The sequence below is a fragment of the Diorhabda sublineata genome, chromosome 9 (genome assembly GCF_026230105.1).
Source record: "Diorhabda sublineata isolate icDioSubl1.1 chromosome 9, icDioSubl1.1, whole genome shotgun sequence".
NCBI lineage: Eukaryota > Metazoa > Arthropoda > Insecta > Coleoptera > Chrysomelidae > Diorhabda > Diorhabda sublineata.
Window position 1 is genome coordinate 25879073 of NC_079482.1, and position 21786 is coordinate 25900858.

The window sequence follows — 21786 nt, forward strand, 5'->3', positions numbered from 1 at the left end:
TCGAAAAAATTATGAACTGGTTTAAAATAAAACAAGTAAATGTTTCTGTATCATTTAATTAATTATAATATAAATACTGTCAGTATTTAAAAACTTTTACAATACTTGCTTAAAATCCAAAAATTTACTCAATCAAAAAAATTATTGCCTGGAATAATTAGAATACTGAGTCCATTTTCTCAAATAATATAAAACTATATTAAATTCCCTTAACCATTTATCAAATTCTACATAATTATCAGCCGACAGAAAGTATTTTCGTTGCCCCTTTCTACCATCGTCATTTACGTTCATCTGAAGTACGAGGGTAGTTGAATTAAAACAAAGATCTTTATCGGCTCTTTTGATTTCATTAGATACACAGTTTAATAAATTTATCTCTCCTAAAGGCGGGCAGATATCTTGTTCATTAGGAAGAAACCAATATCTGAGTTTGTATCCATTTAATAAACACCACCTTCGTCTCCAAACAGGATAACCTTTATATTCAAGACCTAATGTTAGAAAACCGGCTTGTTTCACGTGAATCTTATAACTTGTTCGTATATTAGCGGTAAACGAGTTTATTATAGAAGCTTCCGAAGGAATATTCGACAGACGGAATATAGTTTGATTCGCCTGAGACGTTTTTATCGATGAGGTGCCCCATAAAGAGAAATATGATTCTGTGGAAGCATGTCTGCAAGATGATGCTACTTTTGCTTCTTCACGTGACTTATATACGAAATTCTACGGAAAAAATATATACTATATCATAATACATACTAAAATTAGTCATCTTTTTAAAACTATGGTTATAACTTTTCAAATACCCCCTGTAATAGATTGGGGAAGGGATTATAAAGTAAGTAGTTGTAAAAAAACAAAAATATTCTCAAATACTTTTAAAATGTGTGAAATTGCCCGCTAGTGTATATTTTGATATACCTTCTTTTATAACATTATTAAGGTGTGTAACAATTGCTGAATAACCGTATTATATAATATATTTTTAAGATTTTCAAAAAAAAAGAAGTAGAGTGTTGATTTAAACAAAGAAAGATTCAGTCTGTATAGAGATGTGAATTACCACTTATCAGATTTAAAATAACAGTTCTTTAAACTATATTTTGAAAGTCGCTGGTTCACCGTAAGCTCAAATCGACCGAAAAAACGTAATTTAGTATTCGTCTTGGCATATAGCCAGAAAATTAGATATTTTTCCCTCGGAAAACGGACAAATTCGGCTTTGAGAAACAGTTATTTTTGTACCGTCAGACGTGGAAGTATAAACTCCCATCTTTATACATGATTTACTATCACAAGATTCATTTCGGATAGAGATGGTGATTCCTACTTGTCATATTAAAAATAATAATACTTTGTATAATAATACAAAGTATTATTATTTTTAATATGATTTGTAGGCACAAATAAGCCACAAAAACGTAATTTAATATTTGTCTTGGCATATAGCCGGAAACGGTCGGAATCTGCATCGAGAAAGTGTTATTTTTATACCGATTGACGGAGAAGTGTAAATTCCCATCTCTATATATATTTAGCTATTACTTACTTTATTTTTTCTCTTTTTCAGTAACAGTGCGTATACGTTTATATCTATTTGAAAATCCGAATGAATATTTTCAAAAATAAATTCGTCCGGGAAAGATATTGTATTTTCGGTTTGCGTTGTAATCTTGGTTGCATATACCGTAGATCCCTGTTGCAACGTACAAACGTAAAACCAATTGCTATTTGAATTAACCAATGAAGAAGAGGCGTATAAACAGATATTATGAATCTTCACTGTACAAGATGTTAACGGCGTATCTACATCTTCATAATCCGCTCTCATAAGAGCTTCTTCGATTGCATTTTTTCTTTTACCTAACGACAAGTTTTTATTCAAATTTTGTTAAATGTATACGCATATTATTATATGCTTACCGGCAATTAACAAAATCTTTTCTGCTTCAATTAAAGTTTCTTCTCCAAATAACTCTGATTGCGATCTACATACTTTTGCAGCTTTAGCACTTTGTTGTATAATTTCTTTTTGTAAATCGATTTTCTTCACCAAATTATTCCTGTTGTTATTCAACAGTAAATCATCCAAACTTTCATAAATGTGCGTGCTACTACTTGTTATCGATTGTTGTTCGCTTTGCTTAGCGGAATTTTTAAATCTGTTCAGTTTGCGATAACTGTTATAATTTCTTTTCGATTTCGCGTAATCCGCTTCTGATATAAGCAAAGAAATATTACTACTACCTATACTGTACTCTGTTCCGCTATGGCAAATTTCTAGCTCTTTGCTCTATAACAATTACGACAAATTTTCATTTAATACCTACTTCAAACGTTTTTTTAATGTAATTCAATATTAATATTTATTAAAATCAATTCACATTACAAAAATAACAATCCTAGTAACTCGTAGTAAATCCGGCAACATTGCAAATATCAACTTGCGAACTATAATCATAGAGTTATTATTAAAGCTAGAGTGGCTTCATCCGTCTGTAAATAGCCGTAGTTAATTAAAAATTGTTATTTTCAATTAAATTCAGTTCTTTGATCAATAAATCGTACCAATCAGAGATTTATAAATATCATAGAATTTACAAACGTTGTATAATTACCTGTTGGACGAAAGGAGTTTCTTTTTCAACTGCACTATTCGTCGAAAATTTATCAATGTCGTCCAAGCTTTTCGATAACCTAACTTCCGATTTAAAAGTACTGTTGAAATATTTTGGGTCCGACGAATTGGTAGTATGAAATATATCGTTAATTATTATTTCGTTAGTCTTCAAATCGAATTGAGATTTTATAGAAAGTATAGAGAAAGTATTTTTCATTGCGCGATCGGCGTTGTTGGAATCATTCGATATAATCGAATGCAGACTCGAACTTTTCTGTTCCCGTTTTTCAATCCGTTGTTTTATTATAGATAAAGCTTGTTTGTATTTTTCCATAATTAATTCGTGTATAACGTTAACGATTTTGTTGTCTTTATTGGTAGCTTTGTATTTTTGTTGTATTTGGTAAAATATTTTTTGCCATATTATTGATTGGAGATGTGATTCGTTGAGATCGATTTCGTTATAAAGTTCTGTGACGCTTTCTAACGATTCTTCACTTCCGGTTTTGTATACGTCAAAATAAACCGTTTCCTCGAAATTCGTATCATTATTTATCGATAAAGAAACTTTGCTAGACATTTTTTTCACTTTTGTTTCTTTATCTGTTTCCAACTCCGATATCGATTCAGTCGAATTCACCGGTTCTAATAGTTTTTCGGAATCATTGTGATTCGATTTATCAATATCCGATATATCCAATTTTATTTTTATCTGAACGAGTTTTTCCGACTCACTTCTAGTATCTGGAGTTGAACTTGCTTGTGATTTATTCACACAGTGAAAAGAATGTGTTAAATCGTTGAGCGAGACACTATTACTGATATTAGCAGTACGAACAGATTCAACTGAAAAAATAATAATTTTGTAAAATGATCAAAAAGAGATTGGAGGGAGATCTTAGATCATAGTATTTAGAGAACATTGGATTATAAATATTCAGTTTTTTTAAATGATTTTACTTTCGAAAAATGTACTGAACGATCCATTCCGAATAAGTAAAGTTAATTATAAACACTAGACGTGACAACAGAGTAAACATAACCATAGATCGGCCATTTTATATAAAACCATAACAAATCAAAAGTGATGTATCAATAATTTTTAAAGTTTGTTACGTTATAAATATAAAAATTGCTGTTAATGGGTAATTATATTATAGTTTAAGCAATTTTTTACCGTTTTTAAAAAATAAATTATAAGTATAGTAATTTACGAAAGAAATATATACCTTTTTTGTTTTTCTTATTGAATATTATCTCCAGTAGAAGATTGATCGGTTTTCGACTGAAAAAATTTTCCTGAAAACGAGTATATAAACGTAAAACATAAAATTTTATCCAGTATTTTATTACCAAAAAATATGAGGCTACTTATAATTCAATTCAAATAAAAACTTACTTTTTCCATTATCACAATAACACGTTAAAAATTTTCTTTATAAAATCTCTTCGTTAACCGAAACATTTTTATTTATAGAATGCATAAAAATTTTTATATACTAAAATTTTATTAAAACAGGTCAGCTCCTCTACACATAAATAATTTGTGAAAAACATGTAAACAATACGTTCTTATAGCGATTTCTTCAACTTTAATGATATATTTGAATATTTTAAAGATAATCTGATTGACTTCATATATGCAAAGAAAACGATATGTGCAGTGTCGAATTTCAAACTCCTCGAACTACTCACTAAACTAAGAATAATTATTAATATTTATTAAAAAGAATTTTGGCGTAGTAAGTTATGTCACATCTAAGACACAATTCTAATGGATTAGTCCATCTGGCGACAAATATGGTGAGCTGAGCAAGGATATTGAAGAAACACCCCTTACTGATTTTCCAACATTCATCTACACTCAATAAATTTCTGTAACCGGTCCTATATATTTGTAATTGTTATTCATATCGCTAGAGCGAGTAATTGCAAATTTCTTTGAACACTTTATTAGACGAGGGTCGTACCAAAAGTAAGGTATCCAATGAGCTACTGCTTCGAGGGAAGGTTCCAGACTAAATCCAACGACAGTAATTTTTGAGCCCACCCTTCCGCGTTTTGGTGGCATTTGATGACATTTAGGTGAATTGCTAAACCCCATACCCCGTTCATACCTGATTTAGCCTCCAGTGATTATCACCTCTTCCTCGAGCTACACAAACATTTAGGAGGCGAACGCTTTAAGAGTGACGCGGGAGACTTCTCGAAATAGGAACACAAAATCTGAGACAGTGTCTTCGAAAGAATGTCGAAAAAAATGGGGTCTATTTTAAAAAAAAAATAACAATGTAAGCTTTTATATAAGGTGATAACAATTTTCATTTGTAGATGAAGAGTTAACTTTTAGTACAACCCTCATAACATTAGTATACAATCGTGGTTTATGGGATATTTTCGGAATTAATCAAATAAAGAAACATTTTTGTTATAAACCAAATTTTATTTAAATATTTTACAACCTAAACATATATTTTTAATTAAAGTAACCTCAAGTTCTTTGAACTTGTATGTGGAATTTACAAGAAGGCATATTTTGTACTTCGGCCGTAACTAGACACATAATATTTAAATTAGCTAAACATCCTCTAATTACGCCACAAGTGAAGGCGACATATCTGGGAGCAGCGTCCAAATATTGCTTACCATTGGAAAGTTTAGTTAGAAACCTGAAACTGTTATCTTGCAATACATAGATTCCTTGATGGTTAGTTCTAAGATTATCTATTTGTTTTTTATATAGCGCACTCCAAAAATCTGTACAAACAAATTTCATAGTATCCAGTTCGTCTTTAAATCTAGGCATTTCCTTGGTAAGTCTATAAAAAAATTAATGATTAACTACTGATCTGAAAAAAATTGATAAACATCAATTTATATTTATTTAAGCATGCAAATGGGATAAACAGTATATGAAAAAAATACCTCTCAATAATACGATATCCTGTCGAAAATCCAATGTATTCAAGAACAGACAAATCTTCCTCCTACAATGTTTTTATTTTAACAATTGTCCATATTATTTCGCTAATACTAACCTTCCCTTCATTTTGTTTATTATTACCGTCTAAAACATAATTAACAATTTCATTATGAAGAAAATCAAACAAATTTTCTTCTGCCATAGTTTTAAAATTATTTCTTATGTATTTTGCTTTACTATTTACATGTCAATGTCAATTTTTTTGTATAGTAGAACCAGAGTAGTTCTATGGTCAGAACCAATCGAGAGGAGATTATTTTCAAAAAAATTTTATTGTACATACAAGTCATTATAGGAATTATTAGATTATTAAAATTGTTTAATATCATCAAATCAAAGTTTGTTCTACTACTAATAAATAATAATTAAAATAATAAAGATTATTTCGTCGAGTATTCTTGATTTATATGTTAAATAGATAATAATCGTAAAACAGGGTGTTTATTTATCATGAAATTCTGATATTCTAATGAAAAGAATTTAGAACAGTATAAGTTATTATATGAGACAATGTTCATTGAAATATTTATACTATTGAACGCGTGTTTACTTAAATATCAACAGCTGATTGTAAATACCTGGCGACCTCTAGCGCTAAAATCAAAGCTGTCAATTTGTGTCATAAGGAAAGTGGGCCTTCGTTTGTGATTTAAATAAAATGAGTTCGGAAGATAGTGCCGGGTTAGCAGTATCGAGAAGTTGTGTAGTATGCGGAAAAACGGAAAATTTATTGCGTTGCGCCCGTTGTAAATTGATTTGTTATTGTTGTAAGGATCATCAATTACAAGATTGGAAAAAACACAAGCAGTTTTGTAAAAAAACGAATAATTCTGGTATAGTCGTAGAAGGCAAATACGGACATTTCGTAAACAATCCGGATTTGGGAGTTACTTTACCTACAGAAGGAAGTTCCGAAAATGAAATTTTGAGTTCCTTGGGTGAAGAATTGGCACCTAATAATAATTTTCAACAACTATCTTCTACGGAAAAATCGTTGAAATTCGTTAATATAACCATGCCTATTAGTGGATCGAGTGTTGTAAAGACTAAGCAAAAAACTCTTAAAGATTTCCCTGCTATTTCATTAGAACAACCCAGAAACCTTGACGACGATCGTTTTATTGAAGAAATGTGTTACACTGTAATACAAGATATGACTGACTATGGACTATGTGTTATGGGTAAATGTTTTGTGAATAATATAGTTTTATTTTCGTTAGTCTGAATTCTTTTGTCTTTATTTTGTATATCAACGTCTAAATAATACTTATTATTAATGTTTTTAAGAAGGGCAAACTGCAAAATAATCCATTTATTTCTATTAAACTAAAAGTTTAAGTTCAGTTCGATTCGATATTTTAGTTTTGATAATAGATATTTAAGTTTAAGTGAAATCATTTCATTTTTTGGGAAACTGTAGTGTGTAAACGTGAATATCTTTGGGGCAATATACAAAGCTACAAAATAATGCATAAAATCTTAACTCTTCTATATTTTTATTAAAATGAAAATGTTGGAAAAGAAATGTTTCACCTGTTTGTTCATTTATAGATAATTTCCTTGGCGTTGAAAGGGGAAAACAAGTTTTAAGGGAAGTACTAACTATGGAAAATCAAGGTGTGTTTAAAGATGGACAATTAGTGTCTAAAGGACCAACAGAGGATAGAATTGATAGAACAATAAGAAGTGATCAGATATGTTGGGTTCACGGTAAAGAACCAAATTGCCCAAATATAGGATATCTTATTAGCAAAGTGGATACATTAATTACGAGGGCCAACAAAATGGAAAATAATGGAAAACTGGGAAGATATAGTATTAATGGAAGAACCAAAGTAAGCTATTTTCTTGTATATATATATATATATATATATATATATATATATATATATATATATATATATATATATATATTTAAGGTTTATCAAATTTATTTGAGGCATATTTGAATTAAGGTTTCTAATTAAATCTTGGTCTTAATATTGCTCATTTAGGCTTCAAATTGGAGGCAGTAAGACTCTAACCTTGCGACCCATATCCCCACAAAATTTAAACGAGGATGTGTGCAGAATAGTGTAAATTTCAAAAGAATACTGGGATAAATTATAATAAACTAAATTTTTCCACTAGTTTTCCATTCTGATAGTATTAAAATCGTTAACATTGGAGACTGCTTGAAATATTTTCATAAAAATTGCTTTAGGGTGCAAACATAAACTGCTGATAGAGAGAAAAAACATTGGTATACCTATCATTATTTCTTTTAAATCTATTTATAAATTATAACAGATTTGGATTCTAATAGTGAATAGAGGGAAATAGTGAGTGGTAAACTGAAGCTATTTCTCTCTCTTTCACTTGTACAATTCCACTTTCCCTATCTTTAATATGAACTCTATGTTTATACTTATTACTAAAATATTTTCAATACGATTTAATTTCATGCATATAATTTTTTTTTAATGTAATCGTGACTATTATTTTTTTTTTAAATTCGTTAATGACTTGGTCCTTAATTTAATGACAATGTTAATATAAATGTTGATAATCACAATAATTGATATATTTAATGAGAAGTATTTCTTGTGTGGTGGTATGTGCACAAATATGTTTTATCGAGTCGACAGATTTCACGTGGCAACACCAGTGCTGCCACGTCACGTTACATAAACAATTATCTTTATATTTAATTGGATAATATGTAAATTGAAATTTCCCATTATCTAGAGATGGGACAAGGAGAACATGATAATGAAAATGAATAACAATAATATTTTTAAAGAAAAAACCATTTAATAAAGTACATTTTTCTTATTCCTTCGTGGAAGTAATGCACATAACCTCGAAATCAAATTATCGTTTTTTATTTTAATCGTAATATGGAATATACATTTGAAAGTGTGAATTTGTTTTTAAATAATCAGTGTTTTTGTATATTTTTCATTATCGTGTAATAAGACACTTAATTATCAGTATATATACAGGGCGTCCCGTATAATAACCGACACAAAAAAGAGATGTATAGGGGATCCGGAACTACGATAACTGGGGGTAACTCACCTCTACATCAAGTTTTTTCTCTCGGGAGGTCCTTTACAATCCATTAACTTAAAAATACCAAATTTGGTACACCGCATGAGACAGTTAAGGGTATTAAGTAATAGTAGTAGTAGTAAAAAACTTGAAGAATTAAATTATCAACTAAATTTTTTTTAAATCACCACTAGAAAGGTTAAATCGCTTTTTACTTGTAAATTTGGTGTTTTTAACTTGGTATGGAAGTAAATTGCCCCCCATCGTTATATTTGGGGCTTCTCTATACGCCTCTGTTCTGCGTCGATTCTTATGCGGGACACTCTGTATATATGTATGTGAATACGAAAACTGTATATAATAAATTTGCAGTAAAAAAAAATAAAATAGGAATTTATATAAATTGGAAAGCGACAAAGTAAAATATATATTAGATTAGGTAATAGGTTTTCCCTAGTTTTAATTCAGATATACATATCTCGTCATCCAACTATTTCCTACGTCATAACAACACACTAATTATATACATTTACTTTTTATCGAATTGTGTAATTAACTATTTAGCATCACTTTAACCCACATAATGAAAAACTGAGTCAAGTTCATTACTACAAGTTTTTTTATCAATATTTGTTTCGTTTCTAACAAGTTTCGTTGATTGAGTTCTTCACCCGATATTCCGCTTAGAGGATGAGATTTTTTTCACTTAAGCAAACTTTCGAATTTAAATAATAATTCCAAAGTCAATTGTTCGTTTCTGGTTTCATCAAATATCTCGATATATTCAAAATATCAGAACATAACCTCAAAAAATACTGTAAATAATTTTGCTTTTTTTGTAAAGTTGTTTTTGTTGTTATCTCGTGAATTCGACACATCGTTTTATTCTTTCAAACTCAAGTACAGACTTTTCAAAAATTTCCAATATGGATATTATAAATTATTTAGTATATTTTCTGTGCAACTATAGTCGTGGGCCAAAGCGAGTTTCATATTTTTAATTAACACTGTTAAGTCATTCAAGTTTTATTTATTGCGGGAATCGATAAGAACTATATTTTATAACACAACAAAAGACCATTTTCGCAAATTAATTTTAATAAATTAATTGTATAATGCTCTCGAAGCCATCGTCTAATATCGGTAATCGTCGGTTATATTTTTTTCTCGAGGTTTCACGAGAGTTCGACGGCTTCTTCTTCTTCTTCTTTGTTTACGATACAAAAATGAAAATCAGTAGATTTCGACAATAACTTGAAATTAGAAATAGTTGTTATAAAATATGTAATTAAAAATATAAACAAAATAACTTTTCCGTTTACATTGTACACGATAATAAACGTATGCAAATTTTATAATAATGTCTACAATACTTCTAATATTTTCGTAATTTGTTACTAACCTCAATTCGATAGCTTTTTAAGTTATTCGTTTTCTCTCATTAATAATTCTAATAAATCATCGATTATAAGTTGATTATTAATTTTTAATTGTCATTATGTAATAAGACAATAACGAAATAATACGCAGTAGGTACATTTTGAAAATAATTATTTTACCTACATCGATCGAATAAGATAAATACACGAGTCGAATTTATTATAAAATTCTATATAGAAAAACACAGGCGTCGAGCCAAACGCGAGCTCAGGTCTTGGCCAACCGTTAAGATTCCATTCAAATATGAAAATATTGTAGCATGCTAACAGTCACGTACGCACATTTGGTAATTTACTATCTCTCTCTCTCTTCTTTACTCGTTCAATATGGTATTACTCTCTCACACAACGGAATCGATGATTTTGTTTTTTACTATTTTGTTGGGATTTTCATAATTATCATTATTTATAGCGCTTGTTAAATGAATATTAAGTTTCTAAGTTGTGACAGGTAGCAGACGATAAATAAACTCATTATCCGTGTAATAGTACAAAAGAATTTGTTATTATTTAATGACGTATGTTAATTCGCAAATATTTGGTTTTACTTAATTTATTACCTATTCAAATAGGAGGCAAACTAAATATACATTTTAACCGTGCATTTGCCATCGAAATAAATAAAAAATGGTTATAAGAGGTTTTCGTTTCGATTTTTTTTTTAATACTTCAAAAAAATGTCACAAAGATCAAGTTTATAATGTACAGGGTCCTTCACGAGTCGTCGAAATTTTTGGACACATGCAGACTTCCACTAAAAAATTTATATTTCTAAGTTTAAGCGAGTCGGGTCTTATATTTTTGGAATTTGGACAAATAACACTTACAGCTTTCGAAATATGTGAAAACTTTTACAAAAATTTATACGGGGTGTTCGGAAAATGGTGTCGAATTTCGCTATATCTAAAAATATCGGAAATTTAATTTAATTTTTTCAAATGGCAAACTCCATTTTTCTCTTTATTCTCGACAGTACAAGTTATGTGTAAGAGTAGTTTGAGGTATTTTGGCTCTAATTTCAGCATTTCTGAAAATATTTCTGACAATTTGTGAAGTTACTTTCGAGCTTTATTTGTCTTCATCGTAAAGTTATTAAACTGAAAAATTTATTGTCTTTCAATCGACATTTTTTTCTGAAAATTGTAATAATCGATGTTTTTTTTACATCTTTTTGCGGCTAGATATGTCTCTCATTTGAAAATCGTGTTTTAAAACGCGTTTGTCCACTTTTTCTGCATTTTTATATGATTTTGGAGTTGCAAAAGTTGCTACATTCTCATGATAGATAGATTTTAACATTTCTTGAGGTTCTCGAGCAATTTTTTTTTAATTTAAAACAAAACTCAATGCTCAATATTATATTTCAAGCCGATAGAAGTTCAAACATTAAGACAAAATCTTAACTTCTCGTAGTTTTGCTGCTGTAAAGTTTCATCAAACTCGTAGATACTCATTTTTACAATGTAATCGATCTCGTTATTTTCGGTTTGGGTGCTGTGTGTTGATAAAGACCTTGAGTTATAAATATGCGTGTTCTCAATCATGAATGAGATCGTAGTAAATACAAATTGCGGTCAAAATTCGAACGCTAATGTTTGTTTACTAATTAATTAACAAAAAAAAAAACGTTTAAACAAATTATATATACGCGGTCACCCTTATTGTATATATATTCGACGTGCTTTGGAAAAATATTTATCGTAGTACAACTACGTGATACGTACTACGCATTCTCGATTGTATTGCTCACATTTGGTTATATCTAAGGAAATAATAATAATAATATCCCAATGTTTACCATAGACGACTCTATTCTGGGAAAATTGTATGATCTCATTCGATTATTTTTATCTGATATTAGATACAATTCGGTGGCGCTATTATATTATCTAAAATCGCGAATGTATTAGTACAATTACTAAGCGAATAATGAATAATTTTTCGTCAAAACTCGATTAACAAATCTTGATATCAGTTAAAAACAAATAATCGTTATGGTTAACAATTACCAAGCGGCAGTTTGATGTGGGCGAGGTCTTAAAGGAAACCCGATTCAATTCCGAGGTTAATTTTTCGTTTTCCCCCCGATTGTTCTGAGCACTGGACCCGCTACTCCCAAAGGTTTTTTTTTTCGGTCAAATGCCTCCGACGTTCTACGCTCATTGATCAACGAGTTGGCTCTAAAACTGCATCCGTAGAAGGGCCCGGTGCTCGCTACGTGAAATAGGAACGATTTAATTTACAACTGGCCGAAAATTGAGCGAAACAACCCCATACTGGACATTGTGCAATCCCTATCGGTCAGCAGAATCGTTTCTTGGAATTTTATTCAATTATTCCCTTTTAATATGGAAAAAAATTGTCTTGTCGAAATCCACAACGATTGAGGTTTAAAATAAAAATGAGTTTAGTGTTAAGACGTTAAGATTGGAAAGAAAAAGTTGTAGTTTCTAATAATACGAGGGTTGTTACTCGAGTTTTCGTATGCCAAACAAGGACTTTACGGCGGATAACTCGTAAATTCGATGTTTAAGATGGCGTACCATGTATCAAATGTCAAACTTCGAAATGGCAATTTGACATATTCATCCCAGTGTTGTCATATCTCGCGACATAAGTAGCAATCGTCGTAATTGAATTACAAGATGTTTTTACGTTGTTTCGCTATCTAATGCCTTTCGGTTTAAGCTCTAAAGTCTCTATACTACGCTGCTCAACTGTGCTCTAATCCGTTTTTGATTTGTAGATGCAGTTTAATGCAGAATTTCGTCGTACATTTATATCCGTCCTCACGCAGTACCATAAAATGTTTAATAAGTAGTTGAATGACAATTTTTATTTTAATTATTTAATCTAAGTGGTTATTTTAATCTCGGCTCGACTGTTTATTCGGTTTTTGTCACATATATTTATATCAAATATGTGCACAAAACCAACATCAAATTTAAATATTATCATGATTTACTTTGAAGGGAAAATACCGTTTAAAAAAAATATTATTTTCATTACACAATGATTTTAATCTTATTTTAATAATAAGATGGTAAATATACTAAATTTCAACAATTTTTTTCGTTATTCTAATCGTTGTTTCAAAGAGTACAAAGTTAATGCAAAATACAACGGGAAAATCCATAATTTTTCTTTTTGACTTTTTGATTATAAAAGAGATTTTTACGTGTAATCACTCCCAACAGTTTTTATTGTAATAATACGGATCGAAAGATTTTAAATTACCTTATTTTACAAAAGCTGAAATTTTGCCAGCAATGTTTAAACGAATTTCTTTGCTAGTTCAATGTTTTTTTCTCACGATATGTCACGTTGTAATGTCAATGTCAAATTTGTCATATTCGTATCAGTGTTGCCATACCTCGAAACTTAAGTAGCAACCCTCGTACATAAACAACAAAATCAGTTTTTATACTATAACGGAGAGTTATAATTTAATGAAAATTAAGGATATTTGACAATAGGATATTAACCGTCTGGCAATGAATGACTCGATTTTCAATAACATTATGAAGAAATTATATAAAAATTAACGATTGTAATTTGATGATTTTGGGTTGGTATTTTACATCTTTAGTTTAGTATCGTTTACCTGTCAAATCCAAACTTCATAACGGCCTCGTTCTCACTTGTGTTAAGAAGAATAAAATTCTTGCGGGTTTTCGTTCTAATTGTAGGTTTCAAACGAATGGTGTTAATTTTGTTTTCAGGCGATGGTCGCTTGTTACCCAGGTTACGGATCTCATTACGTTAAACACGTAGATAATCCTAATAGAGATGGTAGATGTATAACGGCCATTTACTATCTCAATTTGAACTGGGTGCCGAGAAACGGTGGACTGTTAAGAATATTCCCCGAAGGTTGGAGGGAAGATAAGGTAGGATACGTTTATGATAATATTCAAATTTATTTGTTTCCTTCCTCCGCATTTGACTAAAATTCCCCATAGATCGAGAAGCTCTACAATAGAGTAAACAGTAGCGACACTCGAGACAAAAATTTTGCACGCATGCGCGAATATGTACGACCAGCAAAATGGCGATGTTTGTAAACAAAAAGTGTTTATTAATGTGGCATAAAGTGATTTGTTGAGTTGAAACTGTTTTATAGTAATTAGGGTATAGTGTTAGGATTAAATAGATAGGTTAGTGCTGCGTTAGAAGTTAATACAGACTTTAAAAATTGTTTTTATTGACTATATATAGTCGTCACATTTGTGAAGAATTTGCACGTGGATGGGTTAGTTTAGAAGAAAAAAGACTTTATATATTTATTTTAAAGCATTCGACTACTTTCACCTGATGATACGTTTATCATATATATTTCAATATAACAAGTATCAACGTATTTTTGGAATTTTACAATTCCTATTAAATTTGGAATAACTATGTAGCTAAATTACCAAAATTATTGTTTATCCAATTACGATTGTTTTATTCTTTAATTTCTATTGGAATACTTATCATAAATATAACTACAAGTAAAATTAGATACTTGTTGCTTTTTACAAAACCTCTACATTTCTTATTTAGTACCCGTGCGTTGTCTTATAGGAAGTATCTCTACTGGCTTATACTTATACTGGGCAAAAGGTATCTCAAAAGATAGTTCACATTAATAAAAAACTGAGTTTTGATTATTTGTTTTTTTTTTGATGGCATAGACTCTCTCTATCATAACCTGAATATTTTGATTTACGGTCTATTATAAATTAAAAAAACTACATGTATGTGCTTTTTTTTAGGTGGCAGATATAGAACCACTTTTTGATAGACTGTTATTTTTCTGGTCAGACAGGAGGAATCCTCATGAAGTTCAACCGGCATACAATACCCGATACGCCATAACGTTATGGTATTTTGATGCCGATGAAAGAAAAGAAGCCCTTAGGAGATACGAAAAAGAAAGTAAGAATATAGTTACCAGTATTTTTCGACTTTTGTAACGTTTTTAGTATTTTCGATGATAATTATCGACCGTAATTATTTTGTTGCAGGAAAATCTTTGACGTCAAAATGACGAGCTCCCTTCGTTTATGAAAAATTGAATTTATACAAAAGGTAGTTTGCAATTACGTCCTATTGTACATATTGTGAATTTTTTTTTTTAAGAATATTGTTACTTATAAGACGAAAGTGTGATATTTAAAATAATTGAAAACTTAGTCATTTGCTACATTAAATCCGACGTAACCTGTACGTATTGTCGTGTTATACCTAAGGGGTGGAATCTAATTTATTGATTATTTTAAATGTAATAGTTAAGGGACGAAGTGCTAAGTTAGAGCAACAGCTCAATCTTACCAGTAGAAATCCTGTTTTGTATCTTTTACAAATAAATATTTATAATAACATTTGGTACAAATTATTGTACAACAAATTTGAAATAATGAAATAAATTTATTAATAACCTCATGTTAACAAGTATTTATAATCTCTTTAATTTAAGTATTAAAATAAATTTTTTTTATGTGAGGTATATCAAGAAATAACGACACATTGTTTTCAAGTCATTTGAGGATTCTAGTTCTCATAAATATTCATTATTTAGATACATATAGTTATTTATTTACTCTCTTTTCTTCATTCCGTGTCATTATTCTCCACTTAAATGTTGTATTTCTATCACGTTTCTTTCATTATTAATTTTCCTTCATTACTGTCCGATATTTTTCCCAAAATATTTCCAAGTATACACCATTTCAAAATTACTGCCTTTTATTATTTCTATGTGGATTACTCAACCGAACAATAAGAAACATTTTTGTTTATTTAATTTTTAAATACAATTTTATTAATTAACGAGAATGCTCGTTATTATTTGATATATTATTGGATTACTTTTTATTTATTATTATTTTTTTTGGCATATTTTGTATATTGACTCATAATACACAAGTGTACAAATTTCGTTCAACTATTGCATTTGTTATTTTTTATAATTTATGCCCCGCGTTCGTTAAAATTTACGTGAATGTCGACGATAACAGTGTTAATTTGAATTTTATCTAAAGACGTAATTAGAAATTGGCAGGTAAATCTGTCACATACAGTGTGTATAGCTAAACGGTTCCGGTTACTGTACATATTTATGAAACAAGTCGAATTATACATTGACATTCCGCAACGTAAAAATGCTATTTATACCTTTAATTAACAACCGCTTGGAAAGTATGAGTTTTAAAAAATGTATCTTCATTCTATGTTCAAAAACGTAAATATTAGTTCAAGTTTTTTTCATGCCCTTCACATATTCTCATAGAAAGGATGGGGGTAATCGCGCTGGCCTCGATTAAGGATTATTGCATAAGTTAGAATGACTCCCTTTTGAAGTAGTTCAAAATTATTATCGCCAATTTATTTATACACTTAACTATTTACTAAAACTTAATAAACTATACACTGTTCGGTTTACTGTTTGCTAAATCAAATTGTTAACTGTTAACGATAACATCTTTTTATTTAAAATGGAGAAACCTTTTAAACGATGTATTACGTGCATTTACTTCGCATTTAAAAAATTGAGGGTAGTACCAGTCATTCGAAGGTAGGTATGGAATTGTTACGTTGAAGAATGACAATTTATAATTTAAATTTGACGTTTTTCAATTATTTTTTTCATGAATATGTTGAAACAGTTACTATTTTATTCAATACGGATTGTATACACCATATTTATATTACAGTAAATTGTAATTGAAATTTTTTGAACATTTTTTTGTTCGATTTAATGCCGAAAATAAACTTGAAAACGATTTTTTATGTATAATATTTGGGTATTGTTATGTACTGATGGTTTAAAAATTTTGAAATGCATATGATTCAATCTATTAAACATTTTAATATTGTTAGTGTTTATTTTATACACCCCGTAGATAATAATTTAATCATTTGTCTGTTTCGTTCATATTTGGTGAATAAATCCATTTATATAAATAAAAACAAATTTGGAGTAAACTGGGTTATTTGAAATAAAAAAAATAAAAAATTTCACATTCAATTTTATTAAAATTATAAAGCGCAGTCTTCTATAGTGTTAGTGTATGGTAAATATGACAAAAATTGAAAACCGTTTTCACAAAAAGGACCCTAAAAGAAATAAAATTAATCCTTAAATGGAACATCCATATTTGTATTTATTCTTTCAATTCGACCATTTAGTTACTGGAATTGACGGATCACAAAACTGTACACAATGAAAATGTTCGATAGCTGCTTAATCATATAGGCAAAAGACAAGTGATAGGGAAAAGAAGAATAACCTAACTGTATAAATAATTCAAGTTGTATGTATAAAAGAATAGCAATCTGTGTTTTTCTCTTCTATGTATTGGCGATTTTATAGATGAATTTGAAATTTATTTATACTTACTGGATTTATTACATGACAGTCTTTATTACTTCCTTCGTAAGCTTCACATTTATCCCCTATAACTACTACATCGGGTAACGGATACAATCTTAAGCAATAATCGTAATCCCACTGAACTGTCAATGAATTTAATGAAAATGGACTTAAATGACCCTGACTGATTATTGTACGTCTTATCTGAAAAAAATGCAATTTATCCTTTTACTTTTTTATGCTAATATGAATAGTTCGAAGGGGATTAATATTAATTTCCTAACAGATTTTAGTCAAAATTGAATTATGAGAAATCAGGCCTTATACAATACAACCTAACCAATACAACACCATTAAACGTGAAATTTTGAAGAATAAATTGTGAATAAACAAAGGGAATATCGCAAAATTAGATAATTAAGCTTTTCATTACTACTGGGACTAATTTCGAGAAAGTAGTTTTAGCAGTTGTAACAAACGAGAACTTAAATCGTGAACAAATAATATAAATTAGTTAAAAGTATATTTAAATCCATCCTCGTATCAGGAGAAATTGTGAATAAATAAATAAGGAAAGATTAGAATAAATAAGGGTTATATTAGTATTTTATGTAAAATTATTTTTCGATTTTGATCATCTTATAGTATAGTAAACTTACACAATCTGGTATTTCATCTTTGGACGGTTTATGTAAAGTACCTTGCAAGAATTTGGGCATAAGGTCTGCTCTAAATAAAGTCAGTTCTCTGGTACAGTACTGTATTCTACAGGGGTTCGTTGTGAAAATTGCTTTTGGTAATACTTTTTTCATATCACCAGTGACGTAGCTTGGAAGGGCGAATCTAAAAAGGAAAATCACGTTCTGAAATTGTATATACAAACGACTATAATTCTATTATTTATCCGAAAGAAAAATTACAATTGTTTGAAGTCCCCCTTGATAAGGAACAATGTAAATAGGTCACAAACAAATAACCAGGACCTTCCTGGGGTACCCTATAAACAGGAACGGGACCGGTTTACTTGGAAAAGCAAAATGGGTCAAAAAAATGTATGATAAATGCAAAACAAATAAGATTTTATAGGAAGAATAAACAAGAGTGGAAAAAATAGGAAAGAGCAGTTGGAAATATTTAAACACTTATTTAATAATGTTATTGATCAAACAAATATTTTTATTTATTGTGATTCACCTTGGTGCTATATGCGTGAAGCAGGGATCCGCCATACCCGGAACGAAAACGAATTGGCTATCATTGGAAACTCCAGGGAAATTTGTTATAAGATCAGCCAATCTTTTGAATAGTTTTTTTAATGTATCCATCATTTCACTACCGTGTGAATTTGACATGAAATTTCCCATGAAAATAAAAGCTATTGGAGGACAATCTTGAAAACCATTGAATAAACATTCTAGTTTTTCAAAAACCTGTAAAATATTAACTATGATTTACAATTTAAATTATCCATTTAGCATTTAATTTTGTTTTACTTTTATAAGTGAATGAGTTATTTTCAATAGAAAACAATTATTGATAACACCTTTTATTGATAAAAAATATTACAATAAAACATTTACTCTAGATAAAATTCCTAAACATTACTTTGTACTTTCACAAATATGATAATTTTAAAGATTGGTCAGTGCGGCTGGAGACAAATTCAACTGTTCTTATTCGAATAGAACAATCTCAATACATTACTTGTAAAACAACATTAAGATAGATTCAGATATTTAATAAATAATCCCAGTCTGGATCAAGAATATACGTTTTTGTTACAGAGCCCAAAACAGTAGCATGAGATTCTTTATTATTGATTTGAGTCGACACCAAATGTTCATTAGGAGAATCCCAATGTGATGATGAATCAAGTTTATAGCTCAATTTACCGATCACCACTTGTACTTTTCCAGATTTTTTCACGCAAAGTTTTCCTATAGTTCCTTCCGGAAAATCTTTGAGAGTGAAATCATTTCCCTGTTCTTTCTTAAAATGAAACGATATCGGTAATTGCCAAAGGTAATATGTTGTTTGACCGTTATCACTATTCCAAAACGGTTCCATTTTTGGTGGTATACAAGAATTAGATAATAAAGATTCATCCCATTCCACTGGAGAAAATGAGGATTTTTGTTCATCAGTATCTTCCAGATTTTGTTTTATATCCTCTCTGATAAATTCTTGTTTTTTATCGAGTCCGATAGATTTTTTATTTGAAAATATTGGTACGATCTTGTCCAGTATATCACGTTCTTTTCGTAATGTGGCTTTTGAAGTTCCTATTATTTCTGTAAATATACCTTTCGACTGCACAAATTGTGGCTTTTCTTTGGCTTTTTCCTTTTGTTGTTTAATTTTAGTTTCATTTTGGTCTATCGATTTATTACTGGCATAATGTTTTTTTCTAACTACATTAAGATTTGGTGTGTAGATCCTCTTATAAGATTTATTTCGACCCAAGCTAAGGTCGCGAGGTAATTTTATCGATTTTAAACGCAACGCGGGAGAACTTTTGACAAAATCTTTAACTGATAACTTTTCCGATTTTTTATCGGCATCCATGTTTATTTAATTTTACTACAATATGTTGTTGAAAAATGACATAACCTTGACAAATAGAAGATATGACTAGTAATCCGATCATCACACCGTTATTGATACGAGATAATTTTGTACTAAAACCTTCGAAATATTTCGAAAAGTAATAAAACACTGTTTCGGATTGTTCGTTTTTGTTTCTCTTTGTGTGAAAAATTGAAAGGCCTCGTATTATTTTTATACTACTAGCAAAAAATATAGCTTTACATCTACTTTAATTATCAACACTATTTCAGAATTATTATTTTGAAAATTTTTCAAAAATGACAAAATTAAATAACGAATTTTTTTATAGGTTTCAGATTATACCAATAAAACTTTGGTATTTTAACGGCGATAACTTCTAGATCTCAAAGAAAAATTGTTTAAATCATTTGAAATCTCCAGATTTATAATTATTATTTTCGACAATATTTAGAAAATATTGTTGTTCTATTGGTTGATTAGTCACGACAGAATGTCTCCCTGTTAGTTATGCAACACAGTTTACAATTTATGTAATTGGTAGAGGATAATATAAAAATATCTTACCTGAGGGTGGTCCAACCATACATCTGAAAAGAAAAGCATGAATTTATGTTTATTTTGAGACATATATTCTTTTAATCTAAGAGAATTTCTTAGTGGCTCAATCGAAGAACCCCCAAAATAATTTATATTTCCAAACGTTGGTCTAAAAAAAAAACAATGTTATTGTATTTAAAAACTGATTTTCATAATTTAAAATAAACCTTGAGCTTTTATAATCTTCACCAGGTGGTAATACGATTGAAGATACATGTAGAATAGGATCTTCATAATAACCATTCACTAAAACTAGACAGTTTTCATTGAAAAACCCGGCGTGGTATCTAAAAACCAAATCCTCCTATATTGTTGAACTCGAGTTAAAAGAAAATTACATTATAATTGAATAGTTATTACTTAGCATGTGTTAAGTTGAGTTCTACAATTCCAGTTGGATCCTCCAAGCTCCATTTTCCTTCTGAAATTTGAAATAATGCGCCTAGAATTAATGTTCTATCTAAAGTAATACTTGAAACTGTTAGCAGATAATCAACAGTTTGTAATTTTAAATCTTTTTCTCCTTTTTGTTGAAAATTTCTTTTGGTCCTTTGTAGTACTGTCGTATATCTTTCTAGAAATAGTTTTGATTTGACATCTGCATCTGGTAGTATTGTCGATTTATTATTTTCTATATAGTATTGTTTACGATCCGGATTATATGTAAATTTAGGAAAATCAAAAGCGTCGATTACATTAAATATAGATTCGTTGTTATCATATCCATGGTGAAGACAAACTTTTATAGCTCTCTCAATATTTTCAATTTCGATACTTTTTTCTAAGAGACATTGGTTTTCCAAACTGTTACATAAGTTTGTTATTATTGTATCGAATGTCGAATTATCGCTTAAATCCATACGTTCTTCTTTAAACTTTTTTATTATTAGGTCACAGAATTCTCTAAAAATTATCAACATTAGTAATCAAACGTTAAACATTATTCTAATAACTTACCGACGAACATTAAATCCACTCAATTTGAAAGCGTTTTGCAATTTTTTTTTAATTCTCTCATCGTTAGCCATTATTATAATTATTTTGGATTATTATACGATTACTTATTCACACATATATTAAAAATAACCTTTTTTTAGTTCCCGCCATAAATTTAATAAATGCGATCTTCTTTTTTAGCGTTATTGGCCTCGAATCACAATTTCCAAAGTCATAATTTGCTACT

The 21786-nt window shown here is 29.4% G+C and overlaps 5 protein-coding genes across 6 annotated transcripts; 1 reads left to right on the forward strand and 4 right to left on the reverse strand.

The window, feature by feature from the left end:
- Positions 1–44: 44 nt before the first annotated feature.
- LOC130448769 (anillin-like) lies at positions 45–4538 on the reverse strand. The gene is made up of 6 exons (XM_056786276.1): positions 4026–4538; positions 3856–3925; positions 2625–3472; positions 1930–2299; positions 1556–1869; positions 45–729 (listed from the first exon to the last, which is right to left on the reverse strand). The coding sequence occupies exons 1-6, from the start codon at positions 4032–4034 to the stop codon at positions 142–144; spliced, it is 2199 nt and encodes a 732-aa protein (XP_056642254.1). The 5' UTR covers positions 4035–4538; the 3' UTR covers positions 45–141.
- A 579-nt stretch (positions 4539–5117) lies between these two features.
- On the reverse strand, positions 5118–5804 carry LOC130448774 (trafficking protein particle complex subunit 6b). The gene is made up of 3 exons (XM_056786283.1): positions 5665–5804; positions 5552–5613; positions 5118–5445 (listed from the first exon to the last, which is right to left on the reverse strand). The coding sequence occupies exons 1-3, from the start codon at positions 5749–5751 to the stop codon at positions 5118–5120; spliced, it is 477 nt and encodes a 158-aa protein (XP_056642261.1). The 5' UTR covers positions 5752–5804.
- LOC130448771 (egl nine homolog 1) lies at positions 5441–16940 on the forward strand. 2 transcript variants are annotated; one of them, XM_056786280.1, is made up of 5 exons: positions 5441–6790; positions 7161–7444; positions 13804–13971; positions 14839–15001; positions 15091–16940. In XM_056786280.1, the coding sequence occupies exons 1-5, from the start codon at positions 6268–6270 to the stop codon at positions 15111–15113; spliced, it is 1161 nt and encodes a 386-aa protein (XP_056642258.1). In that variant the 5' UTR covers positions 5441–6267; the 3' UTR covers positions 15114–16940. The 2 variants fall into 2 exon arrangements, with proteins under 2 accessions (XP_056642258.1, XP_056642257.1); XM_056786279.1 differs by having other exon boundaries at positions 6228–6790; positions 14839–16940.
- A 138-nt stretch (positions 16941–17078) lies between these two features.
- Positions 17079–21730, reverse strand: LOC130448770 (DNA polymerase epsilon subunit 2). The gene is made up of 8 exons (XM_056786278.1): positions 21561–21730; positions 20964–21506; positions 20771–20890; positions 20571–20712; positions 18633–18868; positions 18098–18281; positions 17466–17642; positions 17079–17182 (listed from the first exon to the last, which is right to left on the reverse strand). Exons 1-8 carry the CDS (start codon positions 21629–21631, stop codon positions 17105–17107), a joined length of 1551 nt encoding a protein of 516 aa, XP_056642256.1. The 5' UTR covers positions 21632–21730; the 3' UTR covers positions 17079–17104.
- Positions 18921–20039, reverse strand: LOC130448773 (uncharacterized). The gene has a single exon (XM_056786282.1). It carries the CDS (start codon positions 20001–20003, stop codon positions 19167–19169), a length of 837 nt encoding a protein of 278 aa, XP_056642260.1. The 5' UTR covers positions 20004–20039; the 3' UTR covers positions 18921–19166.
- Positions 21731–21786: the final 56 nt, after the last annotated feature.

Bases quoted from the DNA above. Each gene is read 5' to 3' on its own strand.
- LOC130448769 (XM_056786276.1), bottom strand. The intron at 2,300-2,624 runs GTAATTATACAA...TAATTGTTATAG, and splicing joins AAACTCCTTTCGTCCAACAG to AGCAAAGAGCTAGAAATTTG. The intron at 1,870-1,929 runs GTAAGCATATAA...ACTTGTCGTTAG, and splicing joins AAAGATTTTGTTAATTGCCG to GTAAAAGAAAAAATGCAATC.
- LOC130448774 (XM_056786283.1), bottom strand. From the start codon at position 5,751: ATGGCAGAAGAAAATTTGTTTGATTTTCTTCATAATGAAATTGTTAAT. The intron at 5,614-5,664 runs GTTAGTATTAGC...AAAACATTGTAG, and splicing joins ATAAACAAAATGAAGGGAAG to GAGGAAGATTTGTCTGTTCT. The intron at 5,446-5,551 runs GTATTTTTTTCA...ATTTTTTTATAG, and splicing joins GGATATCGTATTATTGAGAG to ACTTACCAAGGAAATGCCTA.
- LOC130448771 (XM_056786279.1), top strand. From the start codon at position 6,268: ATGAGTTCGGAAGATAGTGCCGGGTTAGCAGTATCGAGAAGTTGTGTA. The intron at 6,791-7,160 runs GTAAATGTTTTG...GTTCATTTATAG, and splicing joins CTATGGACTATGTGTTATGG to ATAATTTCCTTGGCGTTGAA. The intron at 7,445-13,803 runs GTAAGCTATTTT...TTTTGTTTTCAG, and splicing joins GTATTAATGGAAGAACCAAA to GCGATGGTCGCTTGTTACCC.
- LOC130448773 (XM_056786282.1), bottom strand. From the start codon at position 20,003: ATGGATGCCGATAAAAAATCGGAAAAGTTATCAGTTAAAGATTTTGTC.
- LOC130448770 (XM_056786278.1), bottom strand. From the start codon at position 21,631: ATGGCTAACGATGAGAGAATTAAAAAAAAATTGCAAAACGCTTTCAAA. The intron at 21,507-21,560 runs GTAAGTTATTAG...GATAATTTTTAG, and splicing joins AGTGGATTTAATGTTCGTCG to AGAATTCTGTGACCTAATAA. The intron at 17,183-17,465 runs GTAAGTATAAAT...TATTTCTTTTAG, and splicing joins ACTGTCATGTAATAAATCCA to GGTCCTTTTTGTGAAAACGG.